Source organism: Eleutherodactylus coqui, chromosome 1, assembly GCF_035609145.1.
Source record: "Eleutherodactylus coqui strain aEleCoq1 chromosome 1, aEleCoq1.hap1, whole genome shotgun sequence".
In the NCBI taxonomy this organism is placed as follows: Eukaryota; Metazoa; Chordata; class Amphibia; order Anura; family Eleutherodactylidae; genus Eleutherodactylus; species Eleutherodactylus coqui.
This window is the reverse complement of record NC_089837.1, coordinates 449,098,249-449,122,765: the sequence shown is the minus strand read 5'-3', so window position 1 is coordinate 449,122,765 and position 24,517 is coordinate 449,098,249. Positions and strand designations below refer to the sequence as shown.

The 24,517-nt window shown below is 39.8% G+C and overlaps 1 protein-coding gene across 1 annotated transcript; it reads right to left on the bottom strand.

Moving 5' to 3' along the window:
- Nucleotides 1-5,844: 5,844 nt before the first annotated feature.
- CDX2 (caudal type homeobox 2) lies at nt 5,845-19,155 on the bottom strand. Its single transcript, XM_066593484.1, has 3 exons — nt 18,694-19,155; nt 13,678-13,826; nt 5,845-6,317 (listed from the first exon to the last, which is right to left on the bottom strand). Exons 1-3 carry the CDS (start codon nt 19,118-19,120, stop codon nt 6,138-6,140), a joined length of 756 nt encoding a protein of 251 aa, XP_066449581.1. The 5' UTR covers nt 19,121-19,155; the 3' UTR covers nt 5,845-6,137.
- Between the last annotated feature and the right edge of the window lie 5,362 nt (nt 19,156-24,517).

The window sequence follows — 24,517 nt, the reverse complement described above, 5'->3', positions numbered from 1 at the left end:
TGTGTCCAAAGATAGGTCTTGCCCTGTCTTTGGCCGAGATACACTGGAAGCTCCCATAGACTCCTGTGGAAGATGAACAAAAAGGGAGGGGGAGGGAGTTTAGCTACGTCCAACGCTGGGAAAAGAAGACAGCTGCTGCTATTTAAGCATTAGCAGTCATTCCGTGGATTTCTGCCGATCGAGGGATATCCGCGCTGCAGTGTATTATTTTGCCGATATGCTGCAGTCAGCCATGTGAACGGCAGAAAATACGTGGCTGAAGATCGGGACTTGATCGCGACTATCCTTCTTTCATGTAATTTTTCAGCTCGTACGGCTGAATGTAAAACACATACGGTCGTGTGAAAGAGCCCTAAGACACTACATGCTGCAACAATGGCCAGCCATAGCAGCGCCTAGAGTCTAAGGGCTTATTCAGAGGTGCGTTTATCGGACGGGTTTTCACACCCAGCGGATATACACAGTCCCTCTCTGCAGGAGGACGGGCCAGGAGCAGTGCAGAGCTCCCGCCCTCTCTCCGCCCCTCACCACAATTTGCAATGGGAGGAGGCGGAACTTAGCTCGAACCCCGTTCCGCCCCTCCCATTGCAAACAGTGGCGAGGGGCGGGAGCTCAGTGCACTGCTCCTGGCCCATCTCACCTCCTCCCAGTGCAGAAAGGGACACCGTATATCGGCCGGCGTGAAAACCCGTCCGATATACGCACGTCGGAATAAGCCCTAAGGGCAGATTCATATGGGTTTGAGCAGTGCAACATATACACAAGGCTTTGTGTATGTACAAGGCTTTTTTTTACGTGCGTATCATCACTTTTTACTGTATTTTTGGCACACAGTAGACGAACGTGCCCCGATTGAAATGACTATTTAGCCTAATGAATTCCAGATGTGTTATTGTTTTCATGAAATTGTGCAACATATTGTGGATCTCGTTCCGTATTCGGGCACCTCCCATAGACATCCCATAGAGCAGAGGCTATTTTTTGCGTGTGCGAAAAATAGGCTCGCAAAAAAAGAAAGTGAGAACACATCCATTGACATACCAGCTTCACACAGGCGTATTTGCGTACGTTTTTTCGCACATAAAACGTATGCATGCGATACACAGAGAACCCACTGATTTTAATGCATTGGTTCTCATTTCCTGACTATCTTGCATATTCAAAAAAGTCAGGCCTGCTCTATCTGTCTGTGCATTTGTGCACCGAAGGTCCCCATAGAGGTCTATGGGAAGTGTACAAACGTGCGTGCATTAGGATCCGCAATACACTGCGCAATTCCATGAAAAAATAACACACCTGGAACTCATTAGGCGAAAACGAACATGCCATGCATGCGTAAAAATACACTTATACGCAAAGTCTTGTACATAGCGCAAATACATTGTGCAAAAAAGCGCATACATCCGTGTATTGTTCAAATGAGTGAATGATAATCATTCCGTCAAAACATGAGCCAGCGACTGAACAACGAGCAATAGTCGGTCACTTTTCATTCGCCATTTAGTCGTACAGGCATAAAAACCATCGTCGGCTCGTTCACTTATCATTTGGTTTAGACAGCAGTCATTCAGTCCTTCTCATTCGCTGGAAAGACTGAACGATTCTCATTTGAGGAAGCTAATAATGCATCTACCTGTCTAAACAGGGTGCACAAACTTGCTAACAGTGACAGCACTCGCTCGTTTACGCGTTCAAACAAGAATCGCCTCCTCTAAAAGAACCCTTAGGGTTCCTTCGCACGAGCGTCGCTTTGACGCAGAGCAGGCATGTGAAAATCGCATCTAGGAGGACCAAAGGCTTCTTATGGGTTCTTTCACCTGTCAAAAGAAAGGACATAGATTTCTCTCCATCAAAAGAGGAGTCTATGAAGCCAGCCAGCAAAGGGAGGCCATACGTGTTTTTACGTTCGCCCATACGCACTGTAAAATCACAGAAATTAATAATTGCGACGATCAAGTCACGAACTTTAGCCGCGTATTTTGAGCCATTTACATGGACGGCTGCTGCGTATCAGCTGCGGCGTGGAAATACATCGATCAGTAGAGACACTTGTCGTCTTTTCCTAGAATTGTACGCAGGAAAACTCCCTCCACCTCCCTTTTTTTCCACTTCCATAGAAGTCTATGGGAGCTTCCTGCGTATTTCGGCAAAAGATAGTACAAGATCTATCTTTTAACGCGGCGTATAAAAACAGTGACCAAAAACGGTCGCCGTTGTGCTATTTTTACCCGACGCAATTTATTTATATGCCCAAAAATCGTTCATCTGAATAAATACATTGGAATCCAATCCAATGCTTCGGATGGTCACGATTTTTGGGTGATTTTTTTGACGTGGCTAAATAGGTGCGTATATATACGGTCGTGTGAATAGGTACTTAGGCCTCTTTCATACAACCATATGCATTTTTTAACGTTCGACCGTATGTGCTGAAAAATCGCAAAAATGAAGAATAGCCGCAATCAAGTTCTGATCTCAATTAGTGTATTTTCTGCCGTTCACACGGGCGGCTGCAGCATATCTGCAAAAAAATATGCTGCAGCGTGAAAATCCCTCGATCGGCAGAAATCCTCGGAATGACTGCTAACGCTTAAACAGAGCCAGCTGTCTTCTTTTCTCAGCATTGGACACAGCTAAACTCCCTCCCTTTCCCTTTTTGTTCAGCTCCCATAGGATTCTATAGGAGATTCCAGTGTATTTTGGCCAAAGATAGGGCAAGACCTATCTTTAGACACACCGTATAAAATTGGTAACTGAAAGCGGTCGCCAATGTGCTATTTTGCGGAAGCGATTTTTTTACTCTCATCAGAATGAATACATTGGAATCCTATGCTTCAGACCGTCGCCGTTTTTGCCCGATTTTTGGAAGCAGCTAAATAGCTGCGTATATACAGTCGTGTGAATAAGGCCTTAGACTACTAAAGCATACTAATACACAGTGTGAATCACGTAGTCAGAGAAGCAGTTTGGCCATCTTTGTTTGTCCAGGACCGGAGAGTCACTTTAAGTAAATAGAGAAAGTAATACCCCATTTAGACACAACGATTATCGCTCAAAAGACATCTTTTGAGCAATAATCATTGTGTGCATTTACAGGGCAAGGTGATCGCTCACAATTTGCTCAAACAGTAGTTTGATAGTTTTGAGCGATCACTTTGCACTCCGAGTGCAGTATACAGAAGACAAGCGGAGCCGCTTGCCTTCTGTATACTCCGTCTGTCTTCACGGAGCGCACAGCTGTTATACAGCTGAGCGCTCAGAGTGGGGTATGCAGAACACAGCTGGAACACTGTGCTCTCCATACCCCAGCTGTGTTCACAGAGCGGGATACAGATAAAACAATAGTATCAGCTGTATCCCCCTGTGAACTGCTGATAAGGCTGATCGTTCTATTTCAGCATGTTGAAAGAGAATGATCAGCGACTCGTTAAACAAAACTGCACGATGTTCGTGCAGTCAGACCCAACGATTTTCACTCAAAAGACGGCTTTGAGCGATTTTTGAGCGAGAATCGTTGTGTCTAAACCAGCCTTAATAGAGAATAGGCTTTGTGCTTGTGTGGTAAATAGTGAACTCCCAATTTGTGGCAGGAAAAGCTCTGCTATATAATGAGTGTGTTAAGTTAATTTGGTATAAAGAGGTTAAACTATGTTAGAAAATCAAGGCTGCTTTCTTCCAATGACAGTGCCACTCCTGACCACAGGTTGTGTTTGGTATTGCAGCTTAGTCCCATTAACTTTAAAACGTGTATCTGCTCTGATTGCTGGGATTCCAGAGGCTGAAACCCCACTAATTACTAGAAGTGCTCATCTGAGTCATTTTACTGTTTCCTAGCTGATGATTGTCTCAATAGAAAGTCTATGTGCCTGACTTTGGAGGAGTACTACAGCTGTCTCGTTCTAATGACTGGTGTGGGTCTTAGCAGCTGGACCCCCAATTATCAAAACTTTTGATATTTCCCTATGACATGTCAAAAGGGATTTTTTGGTGATTGTGTTTTAATTTTCTATGTCATGATCTATTTTTTAACCCCTTCACACTATGAGACATAAGTTTACATCCTGGCTGCAGCATTCTTAATGCAATAGAACATAAACTTGCGTTCTGCGGGTGGCATGGGATCAGAAGCTGAGCCTGCGCCATCCTTCAGCAGGAGTCGGCTGCTACTCATAGCTAACCTCCCACTGCAACAGACGGGGTAGATAAGAACATAGTAACATAGTTCGTTAGGCCGAATGAAGACAATGTCCATCTAGTCCAGCCTGTTTATCCTCCTGTGTTGTTGATCCAGAGGAAGGCAAAAAACCCCAAGAGGAAGGAGCCAATTAGCCCTTTTGGGGAAAAAATTCCTTCCTAACTCTCTAATGGCAATCGGACTGTTCCCTGGATCAACCCCTAATAGTTCCTACCTACCTGTATACCCGGATTAACAAATAACCTTAGATTTATAACCTATAATATCCTTCCTCTCCAGAAAGACATCAAGTCCCCTTTTAAACTCCTCTAAGGATTTTGCCATCCCTACGTCCTCTGGTAGAGAGTTCCACAGTCTAACTGCTCTAACAGTAAAGAACCCCTTTCTATGTTGGTGATGAAACAACTATACCTATTTTTAAACCCCTGAATGCCACTATCTCTCACCTCTTCTCCTTCCTGCATAATTAATGACCTCTGCACGTTACAGAGCATGCCCACAACACTCTCCCATAGAATTCAATGGATCTTCTTCCATCAATTGTTCTATGGCCCATGTGGCTACTGTAAAGTATCTCTCTAAATGCTACTAACTCAAGATGGCCGCCCACTTAATCATATAGAAACAATAGAATTAAAAATTTCTAATGAGAAAACAAAAATGGTAAATTCTTCACTATTTTTTTAATAAGTTAAAAAAATATAAATTCCCTTAAAAGGGAACTCGTCACCAGGTTCATGCTGCTCTAACCATGGACATCATGAACCCCGTACTGTACACCATGAATGTGTTATTCTGAAACACTGTGGTACTTCAGGATAAACACACTTTAAAGTTTGACTTGGAATTTAGTTCAGAGTCAATGAGGCGGATCGTGCTGACTTCTACCCACCTGCAGCATGTTGACTGACAGCTTTCTCCCTATGCACAAGCAGGCCAATGTGACTCACCTATTTGACTCAAGAGCTCCATTCTGAGTTGAATTTCAAAGTGTTTTTATTCTGAAACACCAAAGCATTTCACAATAACACATACATGGGGCACAGTGTAAACCTGTCCCATATACGGGCACCATGAACCCAGTAACTGGTTCCCTTTAAAAGAGCTGAGCTGCAATACCAAACAGAACCCATGGATAGGTGCGGTGCTGTTCCTGGAAGAAGGTAGCCATGTTTTCATGTTTTTGTTTTTTTTAACCCTGTAGAACCCCTTTAAGGTATCTAAATGTTTGGACACTTGTGATTTGCGAAAAAGCTGAACAGTGTGCTACGTGCCTAAGGTGCGTTAGTGTGTGTCAGATTTCCAATCACCTCTATTGTGGTAATCATAAGAGTTATCCCCTTCATGCCAAAAAGATTCCAAATAGTTATGGACCCCTCATCCTAGGCTTGTAAAACCTATTTTGTTTTATAGTTTTCCTCCATACAGTGCTTGGAATTATGGGCTTTAAATAAGCACAAATATCACATTTAAGGAACGTTCTGAGCAACTCAGGCCAGTAAACATTTTGCTTTCTAAAAGTGAAATGTATTATAACTTCCATGACTTTAAGTAAGCAAACCATCCCTGAGAAGAGTCAAATATGAGTCTTGTTTAATTATTATTCTTAAGACAATATATTAAAATTAACCTTAGAATTTTACGTCAGTGTTCCAAAACCTGATAGTCTTAGAAGAGTGATGCCTAAAAGAAGTTCTTGGAGGAGATAGTGGATTCTTTGGAAATGCACATGGTGCTCCATTAGTCTCCCATACGGGTGCCTTGGACATCCATACATTGCTCCTTTAGTTGCCCAGGAAGGTGCCCTGTAATCAGAGTGTATCCTCCACAGCAGCACCAATAGACAGTTGGTAAGCTCTTGATTTCCTAAGCAAAGGCTAAAACTCCAGAAGGGCAAGTGATGAGCTTTGGCTTCATAGTTAAAAAGTAAAACGTTTCAATTTCACTGAGCAACAGTATTTATCAGTGTGCCCACATTGGTGCCAGGCAGGGACATCATGTGATTCAAGGAGGGTTCTGGGCTGAGAGGGTCTTGATCATTCTGCCCATTCTGAGTTTGCTGAATTCTTTTCTTGTTGATTTTTCTTTCTTTGGCTCTTCTGTTCTGGAACCAGATCTTCACCTGAAACGAAGAAACATTTTAGATTCACTGTGCCTTATGATTTTCTACTGGCGTGTGTGTGGTTACTGTCCAACCCCATCTCCTATTAGTATTGAACCACCACACGGCTGCTATGAAGCAGGAAATCCCAGGACCACCGTTGCTTGTGGGATGCCACAGGGTTCAGTATTAGGACCATTCTGTTCAACATATTTATCAACAACCTGATAGAGGGTTTGCAGAGTAAAATATCGATTTTTGCAGGTGATACAAAATTATACAAGATAATTAATACAAGGGAGGACAATGTACGGCTACAAATGGACCTAGATAAGCTGGGGGCTTGGGTAGAAAAATGGCAAATGATGTTCAATGATGATAAATGTAAGGTTATGCACGTGGTCAGGAGAAACAGATGTCACCAATATACACTAAATGGGGTATTGCTATGGAAAAGTGATATGGAAAAAGACTTGGGGGTATTGATGGATTGCAGACTTAACTGGAGCAATTAATGCCAGACAGCTGCTGCAAAAGCAAATACAGTCTTGGGGTGCATTAAAAGAGGTATAGGGGCGAGGGCCGAGAACATTATTCTTCCACTTTATAAGGCACTTGTCAGGCCCCATATGGAATACTGCGCACAGTTCTGCACACCGGTGCTCAGTAAAGATGTTGCAGTGCTTGAGGGGGTCCAAAGAAGGGCAACTAAATGAATAAACGGAATGAGAGGACTGGAATACCCAGAGAGGCTAACAAAATTGGAATTATTTACCCTGGAAAAAAGACGGTTAAGGGACGATCAAATAGCTATGTATAAATACATTAGGGGACAATACAAGGATCTCTCCCATGATCTGTTTATACCCAGGACTGCGAGAGTAACAAGAGAGCATTTTCTACGTCTAGAGGAAAGAAGGTTTCATCATCAACACACAAGGGGGTTGTTTACTGTAAGAGCAGTGAGACTGTGGAACTCTCTGCCTGAGGACGTGGTGATGGCAAAATCAGTAGAGGAGTTTAAGAGGGGACTAGATGATATTACAGGATACAGACATTAGGTGACCAGCGGGGTTGTTGATCTCGAATGTTGATCCAGGGGTTACTCTGGCTGCCATTATGGAGTCAGGAAAGAATTTTTTCCTCCAAAGGAGCTAATTGCCTTGCTGGGGGTTTTTTTTGCCTTCCTCTGGACCAACAAGGGGGAGGTTAAAACAGGCTGAACTAGATGGACATTGTCTTCATTCAGCCTCACATACTATGTTACTATGTAAATGGTCCTACTTGATGACCCATCACTAATTTGCATAACTCACAAAACTGCCGGAGGTCCCACGGAGCTCTACAGAACATAGCTCAACTCTTCCCTCCATCTCTTGCTCTCTGATGACATGGTGATGGCAAATTCGATAAAACAGTTCAAGAGGGGCCTAGACGCCTTTCTTGAGGGTTACAATATTATATGTTATAATCATTAATAACTTAAGAAGGGTTGTTGATCCAGGAATTATTCCAATTACCAGATTGGAGTCAGGAAGTATTTTTTTACCTTAACGACCAGGCTGTTTTGTACCTTAAAGACCAGACACTTTTTTAGGGATTTTATATGGTGGTTTTACTGCCCTATTTTTTTTCCTTCAGCTACCAAAATTATTTTTGCTGCGTGTTTTCCCTGTGACATATAGGAGTATATTTTCAATATCTTTTTTACTGACTTTTTTCCATTTTTTAGTTTTATTGGGGGTAAAAAGCTAAATAAAAATTTGTTTTTTTAACATATTTTTTTTTAATTAACGTTCTGATATATAATATGCATGGTTTTGAATTACAGGGCGCATACGGTGACAGTTTTGGTTGGCTTTTGGCTTTGGGTTATTTTCTGTTTTATGTATATACTTTTTATTAATTCTGTAATTTTGTTTTATTTATTTATGCAATTATTTTTATTACCATTTTTGTCCTCCATGACGTCGTATAAGACCCCCGGGGGACATTCACATGTTTGTTTGTTTTTTTAATTGGCACTTTTCCAAAACATCCCCTGTTTTGATAATAGTCACTGGCAGAGCTGATCAGGGTCTGCTGAGACCCTTCAGCTCTGCTGTGCCAGGGGATCCCGGCAGTCACGTGACTGTCGGCTTGCATAGTGGAAGTTATACTTCCACTTTCACTTTTAAGTACACAGCGCTCATTGACCACTGTGCACTAGAGAAATGAGAAGGCAGAAAGGGTTAAAAACCCCTCCTGCCTTCTCCTTTGGGGTTATCAGCTGTGACTAACAGCTGACAACCCAACATGCTTCTGATTGATTGCAGAAGCTGGGGTTTTAATCCCACTCCATATTTTTACTATCGGTTGGGATTGAAGCCTGGGACCAAGAGCTGTAAATTTACTGTGCTTCGTCCTTAATGGGTTAAAAGGGGAAAATTGGCTTCTACCTCAGTGGGGTTTTTTTTTTGCCTTCCTCTGGATCAACATTGGGAGAAATAGGCTGAACTGCATGGACATATGTCTTTTTTTGGCCTTACATACTATGTTACTATCTAGAACTACTGTGGGTTATAAAGACTGTTTTCTGCTAGTTGGTGAAGTTTTGAAGTGAAGGGGAAAATTGTGGATAGCAGGGGGCACTATCATTTTGTGAAACCACAGAGTAGATGGGCACTGACATTTTGTGGGGACAAAGAGGGCGCTACTACTTTGTAAAAGTGCCCTCTTTGTGATTTCACATTGAGAGGTACAGAGCGTGCATTATTAGTTTGTGGAGCCATAGAGGGGGCACTTTTACTTTGTGGGGCCACAGAGTAGGCACTATTACTATAACTGGGTACTGAAAATGGCTTCTACAGTGATAAAAGAAGCCATCTGTGATCATTGGAGGTAACTGTGCTGTAATTATTACCACTGTGCAGAACTGGCTTCTGATTATTATATGGTGACTACATTATATAAAGGTATATTAGAGCTGAGCGCTGTATCTAAGCATGATGTGTTATAAAAGGCTCCTAATAGTTATGCTGTATCAAGTTTTACTATGGGGTCCCATGAGTTCTATGTATGCCCTGTATTCACCCTCTACAGTCCCTCATTCACTCACTTCAACTTGACAGAATATATGAAGGACTCTTGAAAGAAAGTGACCGCTGGAGTAGCTGATTACAGTATGAAGAATTAGTGAAGATTGTATTCTGGGTGCAAAGGCCAAGTAATATAAACTACCCGACCTTCCGACCTTTCGATATGTCTGTGCTTCCCTAGAACAATGCAGAGCGGGTACAGTAGTGTAATATTAAGTTACCCAATATACATAAAATAAGTGTCAACGGATACTACGGATTTTGGCAAGATCCAAAGACAAAGTAAAATCTAATGTGCAGGAGCTCTCAGACTGACTCCTAGGAATATTGGACTTGCACAAAGTCAGACGGAAACTGATATGAAGAGTGATCCCATAGCTCTCTATGGCTATACGTAGCTATGGACGCCGAGTATAAAGTGCACCAAAATTACATCAGCTGTTACCAGCTTTGGCATAAAACAAGTAAGAACCCAGTATGGGAACCCAGCTTTCCCATATGTACACATGGTCTTTTTTTAACCATTACAGTCCATAGGAAAAAATGTTCTACAAAATGTCACAACTAGAGTACATTATGCTAATAAATAAATAGCAATTTACTCTAAAAATCATAATGGAAAAAAGGCAATGATGGATCCTTTCATTATGTGATTAGCCACTATGGTCAACCATTGGATTTGCTTTAAATGTAACAATTTTAAATAGTGTGATTGCTCTCAGCAAGAGAAACCAAGTAATCTTGTAGATATGATACCTTTTAATGTCTAACAAAAATACATGATGATGTTAATAATAATAATAATCTTTACTTGTATAGCGCCAACTTATTCCGCAGCGCTTGATGTTAATGCAAGCTTTTAGACTTACTTTGAGTCCCTTCATCAAAGCATAATGAAAAAAATGATTTTTTTCATTATGCTTTGATGAAGGGACTCAGAGTAAAAGTCCGAAAGCTTGCTATAACATCATGTATTTTTGTTAGCCAATAAAAGGTATCATATCTACAAAATTACTTGGTTTCTCTTGCTGGGAACATTCACATTTTGCTGTATTGGCTAACACAGCACCAAACTTTTTTCATTAATTTTACATTAAAAATGGTTATTTTTGTTGCATCTTACTGCATATAGTAAAGAATATATCCACTAGATAAGATAATTGTCACAATGCAAAATATTGCTATTAATTGAAAAATTGCTACATGTATTCTAACTCTGTACAAAAGAAGGAGGGAAACTGATGATGGATTAAATAGTTTCCTGCGGTGTCAGTGTTGTGTCCAGTGACATCAATTTTGATTGCCAGACATCTCCCTGAGCTGGATAGAGAAACACTGACTGATAATTGTCTCTTTCCAGTATTGGATGGTGGATAGGAGCAAAAAATGCAAGATTTTCCCACCAATTTGGTCGGTTTAACAAAAAATTGCCAAAATACTTTATTTTCATTTTTATGCTTTCTGTTTGGAATACACCAGGGGAATTTTTAATGCTAATTTTCTGGCAGCTTTTGCATTCCTTCTACAGTTTAAAATGAAACAAATGTATCAAATGTCACTCAACATGGGCGAAACATGTGATGATTTAGTGAATCCTGCACTGCGTAGGGGGTTGGACCAGATGACCCTGGAGGTCCTTCCAACTCTACCATTCTATGATTCTATAGCAACGTTGATACGTTTTTACATTTAAATGTGTCTAGGCATGTGAAGTCACTTTGCATGCCACCGAGCTACCGGAGCAGCAATTTTGCAATTTTTTAACAAGTCACAATTCTTAAATCTATCTAAAAATCTCACTACACTCAGACATTGTCCCCCTGTCAAAGAACTTGTGAAAAGCGGTGTGAGAGGTACAAGATTTCTTCTTTATGGCACAAATCAATATACAAATTTTCTAAATTGATCTGCACCAAAAAGGTGTAAATTCCGCCAGAATTCTAGCCCAACACCAGTAATAAACAAATGCCAAGATTTTTTTTATTTAATGCAGCCCTCTATATTTTGCTTAAAAAATGATCTAGTAGATAAAAATGCAGAACATGGGAGGTTTGGTTCGGTTCCTCTCACTGCTTCCATATTGAAGTAAGTATGTTGAAGCTATGTGTTGCACAGATGGTAAAAGAAAATGTAATATTCATTTAGGAAACTCTTTATACTTGAAGAATTGAGTAGTTATGTCACAAAATATGACATATGCGAGGCGCGCCATTTTATTAACACAATTCAGTCATTTTTCATTTACTAAATGGGCCAATACTGTGACATACATATCATATACACCGGTCATGCCTGCCACTGAAATAAAGTATGTGAAGGACAGGCTGGATCTGCCATACAGGCTCTGCCCTCCAATTTAAATACCCAGACATGAAGTCCCTTTTTACTTTTTTGTGGCACATATGATCATAGGCTGTATTTACACAATCAAGTTACACGAGCGAGCTCTCATCTGATAGCAATATGAATATTAATTAGATTAATTTCAACGTATATAGAAAAATCACAGCATGTCCTGTTGTCCGGCCATTCTATTCAGGAATTAGTTCATATGGGAGGAAAAAATCACATCACAATTATGCATTTTTTTTCTATACTTTCTATTAAAGAAACATGCATTTTCCCATATGTGAAAAATTCACGTGAAAATCGCACATACAATGATATGCATTTTTTATCACAAAATGCATTGCAATAACAGGAAAAATTTCTGGTTTACCAGTGCAATATCCACGCCCATGTAAAACGCCCTTAAAAAAAAACAATCTAGCATCCCTCATGTCACATAAAAAATTTCGGGCTTTATTAAGACATCCTAATTAGATGTATAGGACGGAGAACACCATCATAACAAAGAGAACCAGAAAGCAAGAGCATGAGAGGGGTGAATTCTGCATATAATATGTATTTTTTTTTACATGCAATTGTACAGTAAAAAATCTGCTATGTATGAACATACCCTTATGGTGCTTTCACATGGAACGGAATATTCCACAATGTAGCCTTCTATATATATTTTTTTTAATAATCTACAAGATAGGAATGAATGTTTTCCGAGAATTCTGCACCAAATTCCAGACAGCTAAATGTAGGTTTTGACATGGAATTCCTGGCAATATCTTCACATTAGCAGTGCGGAATATTCTGTTCCATGTGAAAGCACCCTAAAATGAGCTCAGGTATGTTTACACAAGACTAATCTGCTGCAGATTTTCGGAGCATAATCTCCATGCAGAAAATTTGCAGCATTTGCAGTAGCATTCATCCATTTGCTGCTGGAATATGTGCAGACATTGCTCTGCAGTGAGCATCTGAAATCCAAAGTATTTTATTTTATGCTACCCAACTTCACTATGGATTTCACCTTTTGCAATGCATAGGGTGAAATATGCAGCAAATTCGCTATGAATTCCTCAAAAAACAAACACCATTTGGTGCAGTTTTTCCTACTAGAGATACGTTTTGACTTTTAGCGCATGTATCGGCGCAGTTTACTGTACATTTTTCACATGCTGGGCAGGGGTAAAAAGGCTATTTAGCCTAATGAGGTCTAGATGTGGTTTTTTTCATGGAATTGATCAGTGTATTTATGCATTATGTGCACTTCTATAGGGACCCTTGGTGCACAAATGTGCTCAGAAATAGAGCATGTCTTATTTTTTTACCCACATGCTAAATGCGTGCACAAAAAGCCACAGTGGGGAGGAGTCCATTGACATCAATGAGTTCTATTCTCTGTGTTTTGCACATTTAACTTTTTTTTTCCACACAAAAAAGCACGGAAATATGTCTGTGTAAAGCCACCCTAATTCTATAGGGGGAAAAAATCTGCATCTCATACATGAAGTCATTTTCTGTGTGTAATTTCTTCTGCTGCATTAATTCCTTCCTTTTATTATTTATGTTTTACAGATTTTGGAAGCAGAATTTCCTTATAGACTTCAATGTTATTTAAAAATTCTAGACTGAAATCTGCAACAAAAATGCCACAAACTATGCAAAGATACTTCTACACATAAAAAGTTATGTTATGTACTAGATAGATAGATAGATAGATAGATAGATAGATAGATAGATAAGTTTTTATTTAGTTTATTTTTATTTGGTAAGAGATGTACCCCCCTTCTTTGCTCACTAATGGTAAGTGTTCTGCTATGTGACTTTTGCTGCACTCTCAGACAGGTCCCTGTGATTAATGCAGATCTGATGCCGTCTCTCCCTGACACTGGGCTCATTAATAAGCTTCTGTCCCCGGCATATCAGAGGGCATTATTAGCACATTAATCCCGTCCATGGTCACATACCTGTCGCTCAGAGAGTCCCAAGCTCGCAGCCAGCTCTGCCTTCCTCCTAATGGTAATATACCTGCTATAGTGGAACTCCTTCTCCAGCTCCAGCCTCTGGTGGTCGGTGTACACCACCCGGTACTTGTCCTTTGTCCTGGTTTTACCCCCTGCAGAAGAAGGAAATTAGTTAGAAACTCCACTTAAAAAGAGCAAAACAGCAGAGACTTATGACAGGTAGACAGATAGATAGATAGATAGATAGATAGATAGATAGATAGATAGATAGATAGATAGATAGATAGATAGATAGATAGATAGATAGATAGATAGATAGATAGATAGATAGATATTCAGAATTAATAAATGCGAATCCATCAAGAAACGAATAATAGGACAAATATGTATTTGATTAGGTTTTCCTTTGGCGTTTGGGATCTACTTATAGCATATACAGGTATGGCATGCTGAGTATACTAATCCCGAGTGACATATACAATTAATGTGTCCGGGTGGTATATTTGGTCTAAGTGTATATTGTCAGTAGCTTCCTCTTGTATTACTATTATGAAATGTGCTACGTAAACAAAAAACAAAAAAGCTGATTATAGTAGTTGAATATAGAAAATAAATAAAATATTATACAATTGAGATTTTATATATATATATATGGGACAAGGGAGAGCAAAACTAGTAATTTATGAAATTAGTATACAATATTATAAATAAAACACGTTACATAATAATACTACAGGTACTACTAATACAAACATATTATATTGTATTAACCTAATATAATAATAACTATTATTGTTACTGATAGCAGTAATATCTTTTTTTATATTCATATTCCGATTAAAAATCCAATTTGTAATAGTGGAGAATGTGGGATTAAATTATTGAGATCATAAAGTCTCTTATGCATGATATATGAGTCTTCGGTCACAATATGGGGAATAACCTCTACCCACTCCAGGCAGAAGTAACATCCATTAATCTGTAATTTCTCATGTAGAGGTCTTGCTGCATTTGCACCTTTGTAGCTATTTAGAGCCTCTCGATATAAATGGCTCCCATATTACAACTAATCACGATTAATATGATGGGTGTTGTAAAACGGACCATTAACACCCCGTAAAGCTCTCATTTAACAGTGTGCTGAGCGCTTGATAAATGGGATTTACCAAGTCCAGATCTTCTATCCCTACTACACAATAGACTACATTCGTCTCAGTAATATTTGGTTACCTGGGTAATAAATTTACTAATATATATATATATATATATATATATATATATATATATATATATATATATATATATACACACCCCACGACATTTCAGGAATTTGGTGACAATGATTACATCCCCCGCTGCTGTTGTAATATCTTTCTGCGACTTTTGATATTTCATAGGCATCGGAATCTTCACATTATAGCACTGACTTGACATTATAGCACTGACTCCCCAGTTTCCCCCATAGCAGTTTCTTATCTTCCCTTGTAATACTACAAGTCTCAGCTATGTCACGTAATCGCGTTATTTTGCTAGGATTTTGCTTTTTTTAACAATACGTTTTCTTTGTTGAATATTTTAATACTTTATGAAATGAAATTACATGCTTAAAATTTTTGAAAGACCTATTGCCTCTGCTGGGATTTGCAGTACACTATGTGGGCTTTCCTTAATCCCAGCTTCTCTGGGTCTTCACAACTTTACAGGTCACGCAAGTGTTCCATTTACTATTTAAAGCCCAGCTTTCAATGGCAATGGAAAGGCAGCAGGATTTAAACAGCTTGTGTGCATGCTGAGATTTGTAGTTCAGTATGGATGTGAATCTGCATTTCTTGAACAAGCCATGTCAGTATTTATTCCCAGTTCTCCTCTCATATGTATACTGAATTCTGCAAAATCCAAAGGTGCATCGCTTGGACTCCGCAGGATCCAGCGTTTATTAAGCATATTTTTTGCTTTTCGGGGTCAATATATTCAAATATTGCATGCGAAAAATTTCATGGAAAGAGAAATAGCTGCAGGATAAAAGTCCAGGCCGACATTTGTTCAGAATAGGCAATTTAAACAATGTATAGGCTATAAAGGGTTCTGTGTGATAAGATCTCCTTGTAGTGTATTGTCTGCGGCTGTGTCATCCATTCATTAGCACTGCCTAGACCCTTCTGATCCTAGTTGTATCTACACAGGGGGTCTTTGTAGTGCTTTGTACAGATCTACCTGATCACAGATAGTCTGGTAGCCATTAAACACCTACTACTAGATCAGATAGACCTGATACTAGTGGATTTCGATAAAGCTGACATGACTGCTCCTTATCACAGCACTATACATCTCCATATAATGCACCCATATACCTCTAAAATTATATTAAAATTAACACTGTGTATGAATATGGACATTAAATGCAGCAATTCAATCACGTGCAAGTACATGAATACCGAAATTAACTTTAGAATGTTACATCATGTATTTGGGTATTGTGGCTTATCTATCTATCTATCTATCTATCTATCTATCTATCTGTCTGTCTGTCTGTCTGTCTGTCTATCTATTTATCTATCTATAGATCATGTATCTAATCTAAACCTCTAGGCATTTACATTGTGGGAAGTGATCAGAGTGTAACCTCAGTGCTACAAATCTCTGTTTACTGCTATATGTCCATTCCTTTCCGGTCAGAAGAATGGACAATGCTTCAGCAAGGTGTATATCAAAGCTATGCGGCAATGACAGATGGGTGAGTGCAGAATTGTACCCTGTCCCTGCTTGTCTGCAATCAGTCTGCAGCTCAAAGGCGACATTTACATGACAAGGGAGAGGGCGCCTGACTTTGTCGCCTGCATAGGGGAGGACATCAGAAGAGAAAACTTTTACACTGACCCTTCAACTTTTCCCTCAACCCCCTTCCCTCACTTCTACACCTTCAGCATTAAAGTTCTAGGATACCAGTTGGAAATATTACACCATGCCCATAGACTTTAATGTATTTATATCTATATAATGTCCATAGGCTTTCATATTAACCCTAAGACTAAACTGTGCACCGATTTTAATGCTAACCATAACCTTATAATATCTTTAGACTTTTATGCTTTGCTTTTAATCTAATATGCATATCTTTCACTAACACTTGCGTGCTCAGACATTAAAATCTATATCATGCCCAATACTAATATTAACCTTATATTTTATGCATTGATATCCATATAGTATCCATATATTTTTATGTCTTCATATACAATGAATTACATAAATATCCACACACTGTTCACAATTTATACATATTATACATATTGTGGTTAATAAGACTGGTCCAGCATTATATCTCAGTACTGGTGTCCTATTTTGACATATCAATAGCATACTTGAATAGGAAGTCATGGATGCACTACATGATGGTACAGCGCACAGGCCTGGGGGCCCTGGAACATGGATTTCAATTTTGTTTTGTGGCCCCTGTATATGCTATTATAGGGGAATTCAGGAAGTCATCCACAATCCTCTACAGGAGATTCATGTATTGATAATTCCTGGAATGAACACAGGTCCAATGACAACCTCATGTATTTATGGTAGTCAAAGGAGGCTACTTAAGAGTATTCCTTCCTTTCTTCAGCCATAGCAGCGGTCCCACCAGACTTAGAGAGAAGTGGAAAGAAGATTTTTGCTTCACACATGCTACTCTTTAACTTTACAATTGGGTTTTACTCTCTCTTACAGGGTCCACAACACAAAATTGATATCCATGTTCCAGGGACCCATGCACCATACCATTGTGTAGCATCCATTCCTTTCTATTTAGGTACACAATTGTTATTTCAATATAGGACACCAGTATTAAGATTTAGCACTCGATCAGTCTTTTTGACTGCAACCTGTATAATTCCCACATTATTTGATAATTCCAGGTAACAATAGCAATGTTTAATGCATTATCCTTATTATATCTATTTGGCTGCTTTTGTCCTTATCTTCACTATAGGTATCTGAATTTATTTAGAATATAATAAGACTATTCATGTCATATTCTATAGCAGATAAGATCACATGAAGGCCAAAGTCATTGAATGCATATCAGAAATATGGACTTTATCCCTTACGTGTTAAGGGCACCACATTAACTACCCATTTCCCAATAAATAAATCAATTGCTAACAGTGATACTCTGTCATTGGAGAGGAAATCCCTGTATATGGATCCTGACCCCATGTATCTTTGAGATTGGCTCACATATCATTGTAATTTCACAGAAACCAATGTAAAAGGCTGGGCCAAAGATTCAATGCAAAGTAATTGATTTTTAGAAATATGTAAATGCCTTATAATATAACTTGGATTCAATAAACTTTGCACTTTATATAAGAAACCCCTATAAGCCCCTATTACATTCTTTTCTGTCAAGCTGTAATAAAAGATGGCAACCAATATGGTCATTATATATCAGCTTCTATATGGATTGTCACCCAGCTTTCCTAGGTTCTTGCATGGCAAATCTGCCTACTTAAGCCATGATACACCCCTGCATAATATCTGGAGGAATAATAAGGTGGACTTTGCAGTTAAGAACCCTATAAGGGCCAGAGACAATTTTTGGGGAGCTGTAATAGCAGCTTTATGAGAGAGAATATAAAACCATTGCACTGGTAACTTGTACTGTTAAGCAAACAGAACAAGTAGAACCTTGTTGAAGTCAAACTTTGCTAAAAGTTCAGCGTGGCACGAACCCAAACCAAGCTTTTAGCAAAGATCTACTCAAAACAAAGTTCTGCTGATACTATTCACTGCTGAACATTGGTGTATAACACTGTCTGAAAGCCAAAAAACCGTATAACGTGTTGTACATTAGTTTTAGTGAACTTCCAGTTCAGTTGGAACTAATTCGGACAGAACCAAACTTTTTGCAAAAGTACAGCAAACCCGCCAAACTGAGGTTTTCAACAGTTTACTCATCACTAGTAATTTAGGTGGTAATGAATATATTTAGACATACATTCCCTGATATTGTATAAAATGTCTTCTTACCAGAGTTTCCCTGAGTTGTTGGCTTTCTTATCCAGTCATAATGATGTCTCCGATGTCCATCTGCCACCCCTGGAGAGATTTGAGGTTGGTGTCCTGTTGGCAGCACACCAAGACAAGATGGCCCCTGCACCTGCCCAGCTGGGTAATCAGAAACGGGGCTATAACCCAAACTTCCCCCTGGAGAGGGATTTAAAGGAGCATGTCCTGGGGAGTAGGCTGTGTGATTCCAGTCTTCCCTTGGAGCTCCATAAGGTGTGATCCATGCGGAGGATCCAGAAGAAGGTGCTGGACCTTCTAAACTCAGCCCATGATAAGCCCCATAGTCAGGATATTGTGGAGCAGTGGGGTAGTTTTGCAGCCCGGGGTGCCCACGCATAGATCCAGTGTACATGCCAACGTCCTTATCCAGAAGGTAGCTCACGTACATGGTGGCAGGTTGATGCCAGCTAGCTGCATACTGCACTCATGCCCTCTTCCTGCAGCACTGTGCTTCCTGGAGCTGCAAAGAAGTTCCCTTAGCCGTGGATATGTGACTCCATTGGCCACCACTTAGACGATTAAACATTGTTTACAAGCCTGTATTAGTAATGGCAAAGCCTCTGGCAGCTGACGTCAGTGGGCAGATAGCGCCCCCCCTTGACACTATTTGCATGTGAAGTGAGATAAGGAGAGAGCAGCGACCTGATCACAGAGAATACTCAAGTCTTTATTGTTTAAGAGCTTCCTCCTTCCAATACAAACTGCTGCACTTTACCCTCCAATCACAGGTTCAAAGGGCTTAAGTCAATAAACCCCAAACCAGGGGGCAAATATGATGCAGCCCGGGCAGGGGGACAGACAGCCCCAGGAGGTGAGATGCTACCAGCTTGGAATTATCTGGCCCTACTTCATCCATATACATCTATATGTTACGTATGTTTCATTTTATATGTATATGATACATATCAGCACAGCCATTGTTTCTATAAAAGGTGTGATAATAGCCCTAGTATTACACAACACCAAGAATGATGTTTTACCGGGCAGATGTGCTGCCTACTCCATTTAAATATTTTCTATATGAAGAATTAAATGTATCTATTTTATGTGTCTATATTTTTAGATGTATAATTAGATATAATTATGGACCATTGCTAATACAAATATCTGCACAACTATCAGATTTTATCAAGAAACTTTATTTTTTCAGTATCAGGTTATGTACAGTTTTATATCTTTGGGTTATTTATATTGTTCATAAGGAATAGATCCTGCTTCTTGGTTATTTCTTAAATCGCTTTTTAAATAAAATCTGCCATACAAATGCTGCATAAATGTATGTAAACGCGTCCAAGTGTGTTACATGATAGACAGATTGATTCTTGGGTTCTATAGGAACATCAACATAGTAAAAAAAGTATGTTAGGCAGAAAAAATACATATGGCCATCTAATTCAGCCTCCCCTCTCCCCAATGTTGATCCAGAGGAAGCCAAAAAAAAAAAAACAATGAGGAAAAGATAGATATAAATATAGATATCTATACAAATACATTAAAATGAGACACATTTACGTAGATAAGCAGATATAGATATTACATGATGAACTATTAGGTGATGATAACGAGTAAAAGAGAAACAGGTTACTGAGAAATAGATTTAGTAGGAATAAACAGATGTAATAGAATTGATAAATAAATCATAAAACAAAATATAGTTACATAGATGTTTTACCATAGTTAATATTATATAGGGAAACAGGCTATGAATGTTTAGTGGCTCTTCTGCTGTGATTAGTTATAGTTTACTATGTCCACACCTATGATCGAACTAGTCAGAATCCAAAAACATACAGACAAGTAGATTTAGGTGGATAACTTTACAGATTAATAAAAATAGTATATATATATATATATATATATATATATATATATATACATTATAGATATAGTGTACATAGATAGTTAGACTTTGCATTAACAGATATGACACATAACTTCACTGCGAGATGTAGCCGTGATGTATAGAATCGTTTCGAAGTGCTCGCCTAATAAAGGCCGATAATTGTCGGGCGCATTCAGTGCGGTTTGCAGTCTGTCACAGTTCTGTGCTAGCAGCACACAGCAATCTCATACAGTAGAGAATTACATGCAATACTTTTATTTTTTTTTATCAGCACTTGTGCATATGGCACCTGTCTTGGAACATTATAACCTGGGTCTCCTGCTGACAATTTTAATAGGATTCCCCTTTTTAGCGCTATGATTATTTCTCGGTGAAGTCTCACAGTCTCAGCCTTGCCGTCCCGTCTCGGTGACACATTCACCCTTCAGTACTAATTTCTTCTGTTGTCTCTAGAGAAATGTCGCAGTTATCACTACAGACAACTGGGTGATGTATTGATAGTATAATTTCTTTTAATTGTGATGCCCCTGAGCCTGCAACATTTACAAACACCTTGTAGGACACTTCATCAACGTGTTGCCCCTGTTATAGGTATAACACCTGTACAAAAAACTATGGGGACATACACATTTTGGGAAACAGCAATTACATCGCAGCATCCTTTTTTAAAAATATCTCAGAGCTAGTTGTATTTGAAGTGACAATGTAGAGCAATATATAAGTGACAGATACAGATAAATATCGAGAATTTTTTACGTTTATATGACAGTTATATAAAAATGACAACAATAATATTGATGGTGCTGATAATAATTAATCATTCTTCTTATTATTCAAATACGATAGTAACGAAATCATACATCAATTATACTTCTGCTTCATATTTGCTAACATACAATATTACTCCACTATTATAGCCTCATACAGCATATTTCCCTCCTGTTTTCTCCAGTTCTCACCTCTGGAGCTCCCACCTTCCATTCAACAATCACGTTTTTTATTAATATGTGATAAAGATTGTTAATAGGCAGGTAAGTTAATATACTTGACATGCCACTTATTGTTGCTTGATATTGGCTCCAATGAGGAGCAGAAATGTTGCTGTAATAACATGGGTGAATAAACTTTGCACAACTCATTGAAGCTATCGGAGTGCTGCTTTTTCTTTGATCGGCAATCAGAGGTTTTGCTAACATAGACGAAATCTGTGCTGAGGATCTTCCACAGCTATGCACTTGTATGCCTGTGGACCCACATACAATTTTAGCCCTTTTTAGGATATATGCACGCAAACAATTTTTCTGTCTGATTTTCAGACCAATTTTATTATCTGAAAATCAGCCAGAAATAGAACCTATTCCAATGAATGGGTGTATTCCTAAGGGCTATTTTTAACTCAGATGAATAGTTTAAGTTAAAAAAAATCGCAGCATGTTCTATACTTGTCCCATTTTCTGATGAGAGTAGTACATGTGAGGTCTCTTTCACACGAGTGTCATTTTGACACAAAGTAGGTGCGTAAAAAAACGCATCTAAAAGAACCTATGGTTTCTTATGGGTTCTTTCAGACAAACGATTTTTTGATGCATGTCAAAAGATAGGACATTGATGCAATTTTTTGGCTCTGAGATTTCTCTCCCTCCAAAGATAGGACTTGTTTGATTGAACAAGGCAGGCGGCTCCATAGACTCCTTTGACAGGGTGTCCGTGTGCTGTCTGATGCGAATTGCATCTGTGAATCTCGTGCACAACATTCAGATGAATGGATCCTATTTTCACCTGATTTTTGGACCAATTTTTAGTATTGACAATTGGAAGGAAAACATTATGGGAGTGTGAGAAGCTGGATGGTCGTTCTGACCAGACTGTTAGGAGATGTTGGGACCAGTGGTTTCAAACACCGCGCTAAATGCTGTAAAACGCTCCCACTGATTTCCTAGAAAAAGGTTTATACAAGCAGCACTCACTTGTTTCCAAATATGGCAGCATCCAAAGGCGCAAAGCCTATGGTGAAAGTAACCCGGACCTCAGTTCCATAAAATATGCATACAAAGGAAAGATCCACGGCAGCACCAGGATGCAAAATAAATGAAAGTGCTTTATTCCTCCACCAGAAGCATGGTTACAACGTTCTGACCTCTGTTGTTATTAGGTTTTTGTCAAGCTTGATTTCAATGGGGTCTCACAGTCTAGCGTTGGAACGCAGCATTTCTAACGCAGCGATTTTCAAGAGCTGTCCGCTCTATTTTTGTGCGTTCTAGTACCTTTTAAGGCAGTTCATAACCCATCACAATGTGCTGCCTTCACACGAGTGAAAAAATCGTGCGAGATTTGTGCATTGCAAGGCATAGAAATCTTGCACAAATAGGAAACCAAGTCTTTTGAATAGGGGTTATACACATTAGCGATGTTTTCCTGCATGCACCACGATGCAATGCAGGAATCAAATTGTGGCATGTTCTATATTTCTGAGTGCCTTCGCATCGCAGCCCCATTGCTAGGTGTCCATGATGTTAGGCCTCCTATTGAAAACAATTGGGGAAACTCTGCGATCCTCCGGAGCTGTCATCTGTAGTGGAGAATTGCTTCTTCCCCGAAGTGATATGAGGCTGTTTTGGCATAAAAAAGCCTGCGCATCCATGGTGGGGAACGTGATATGGGGGCATTATTCACAACCCCATATCACACTTGACCATTTGAAGATAGCCTAAGGCCTTATTCATATGACCATATATACACAGCTATTTAGCTGCATCCAAAAATCGTGACCATCTGAAGTATCGGATTCCTGTGTATGCATTCAGATGAGCGATTTTTGGTCGCCTATTTTATATGCTTTGTCCAAAGATAGATCTTGCCCTATCTTTGGCTGAGATGCACTGGAAAAGCGAAAAAAAAGGGAGGGAGAGGGATTTTAGCTGCATCCAATGCTGGGAAAAGTAGACAGCTGGCTCTATTTAAGCATTAGCAGTCATTCCGAGGATTTCTGCCAACTGAGGGATTTCCATGCTGCAGCGTATTTTTTGCTGATACGCTGCAGTCACCCGTGTGAATGGACGATAATATGCTAATTAAGGGCTTATTTAAACGAGCATATATCGTCTGGCGTTTTCACAGCCGGCTGATATACGCTTCCATCTAAGCAGTTTCCACTTTCCCTCCCCCTCCCCAGCTCTTTGCCTCTCCCCTGCACTCCGGCGTTTGCAATGAGAATGGGTGGATCGGGGCAGAGCTAAGCTCTGCTCTGTCCCATCCACTCCCATTCCTGGCTGCGGACAAGAAGCGGGGAGGGGGCCGGAGCTTAGCTCCACCACCATCCTGCCCACTCCCATTGCAAAACTGCTTGGAGGGGAGGAGAGAGACAGAGAGTCGCTGATGCTAAGCACCCTGGACAGTGCGCACCACCGAGCTGACAGGCAAGTCGGTACTCACTGTCAGTTCTCTTTTAGGCCTCGGTCACACGGGCGATTTTTTTGCGCGATTTGCGCATGCGCATGCGTCCGACGATTTTATAGAACCATTGCTTTGCAATGGTATCGGACACATGGGCACTTTTTATGCGCTTGTCCGATAAATTATAGAACAGAAATCGCAGATCGCGCCTATCTGCGATTCCTTGTGTTCTGTATATGCGCTCAATGGGGCCGGCGGCAGCAGCGCCGACCCCATTGAGAACATATACTACAAAGATCCTTCTCCTCTGCCACAGCTGTAACAGCTGTGGCAGAGAAGAACGATGTTCGCCCATTGAATTCAATGGAGCCGGCAATACAGCCGGCTCCATTGAAAGCAATGGGATGCCGGCGAGCGCAGAATGAATTTTCGGGAAGGGCTTAAAAATATAAGCCCTTCCCTGAAAATCATCCAAAAATGTGTAAAAAGTAAAAAAAAATATATACTCACCTTGTCCCCACAGACGGAGTTCAGCCGTGGCTGGCGGGC

Excerpts from the sequence above, each read along its gene's own strand:
- CDX2 (XM_066593484.1), bottom strand. The coding sequence starts at position 19,120 with ATGTACGTGAGCTACCTTCTGGATAAGGACGTTGGCATGTACACTGGA. Across the intron at positions 13,827-18,693 it reads AACAACTCAGGGAAACTCTG|GGGGTAAAACCAGGACAAAG; the intron begins GTAAGAAGACAT and ends CTTCTTCTGCAG. Across the intron at positions 6,318-13,677 it reads TGGGACTCTCTGAGCGACAG|GTGAAGATCTGGTTCCAGAA; the intron begins GTATGTGACCAT and ends TCTTCGTTTCAG.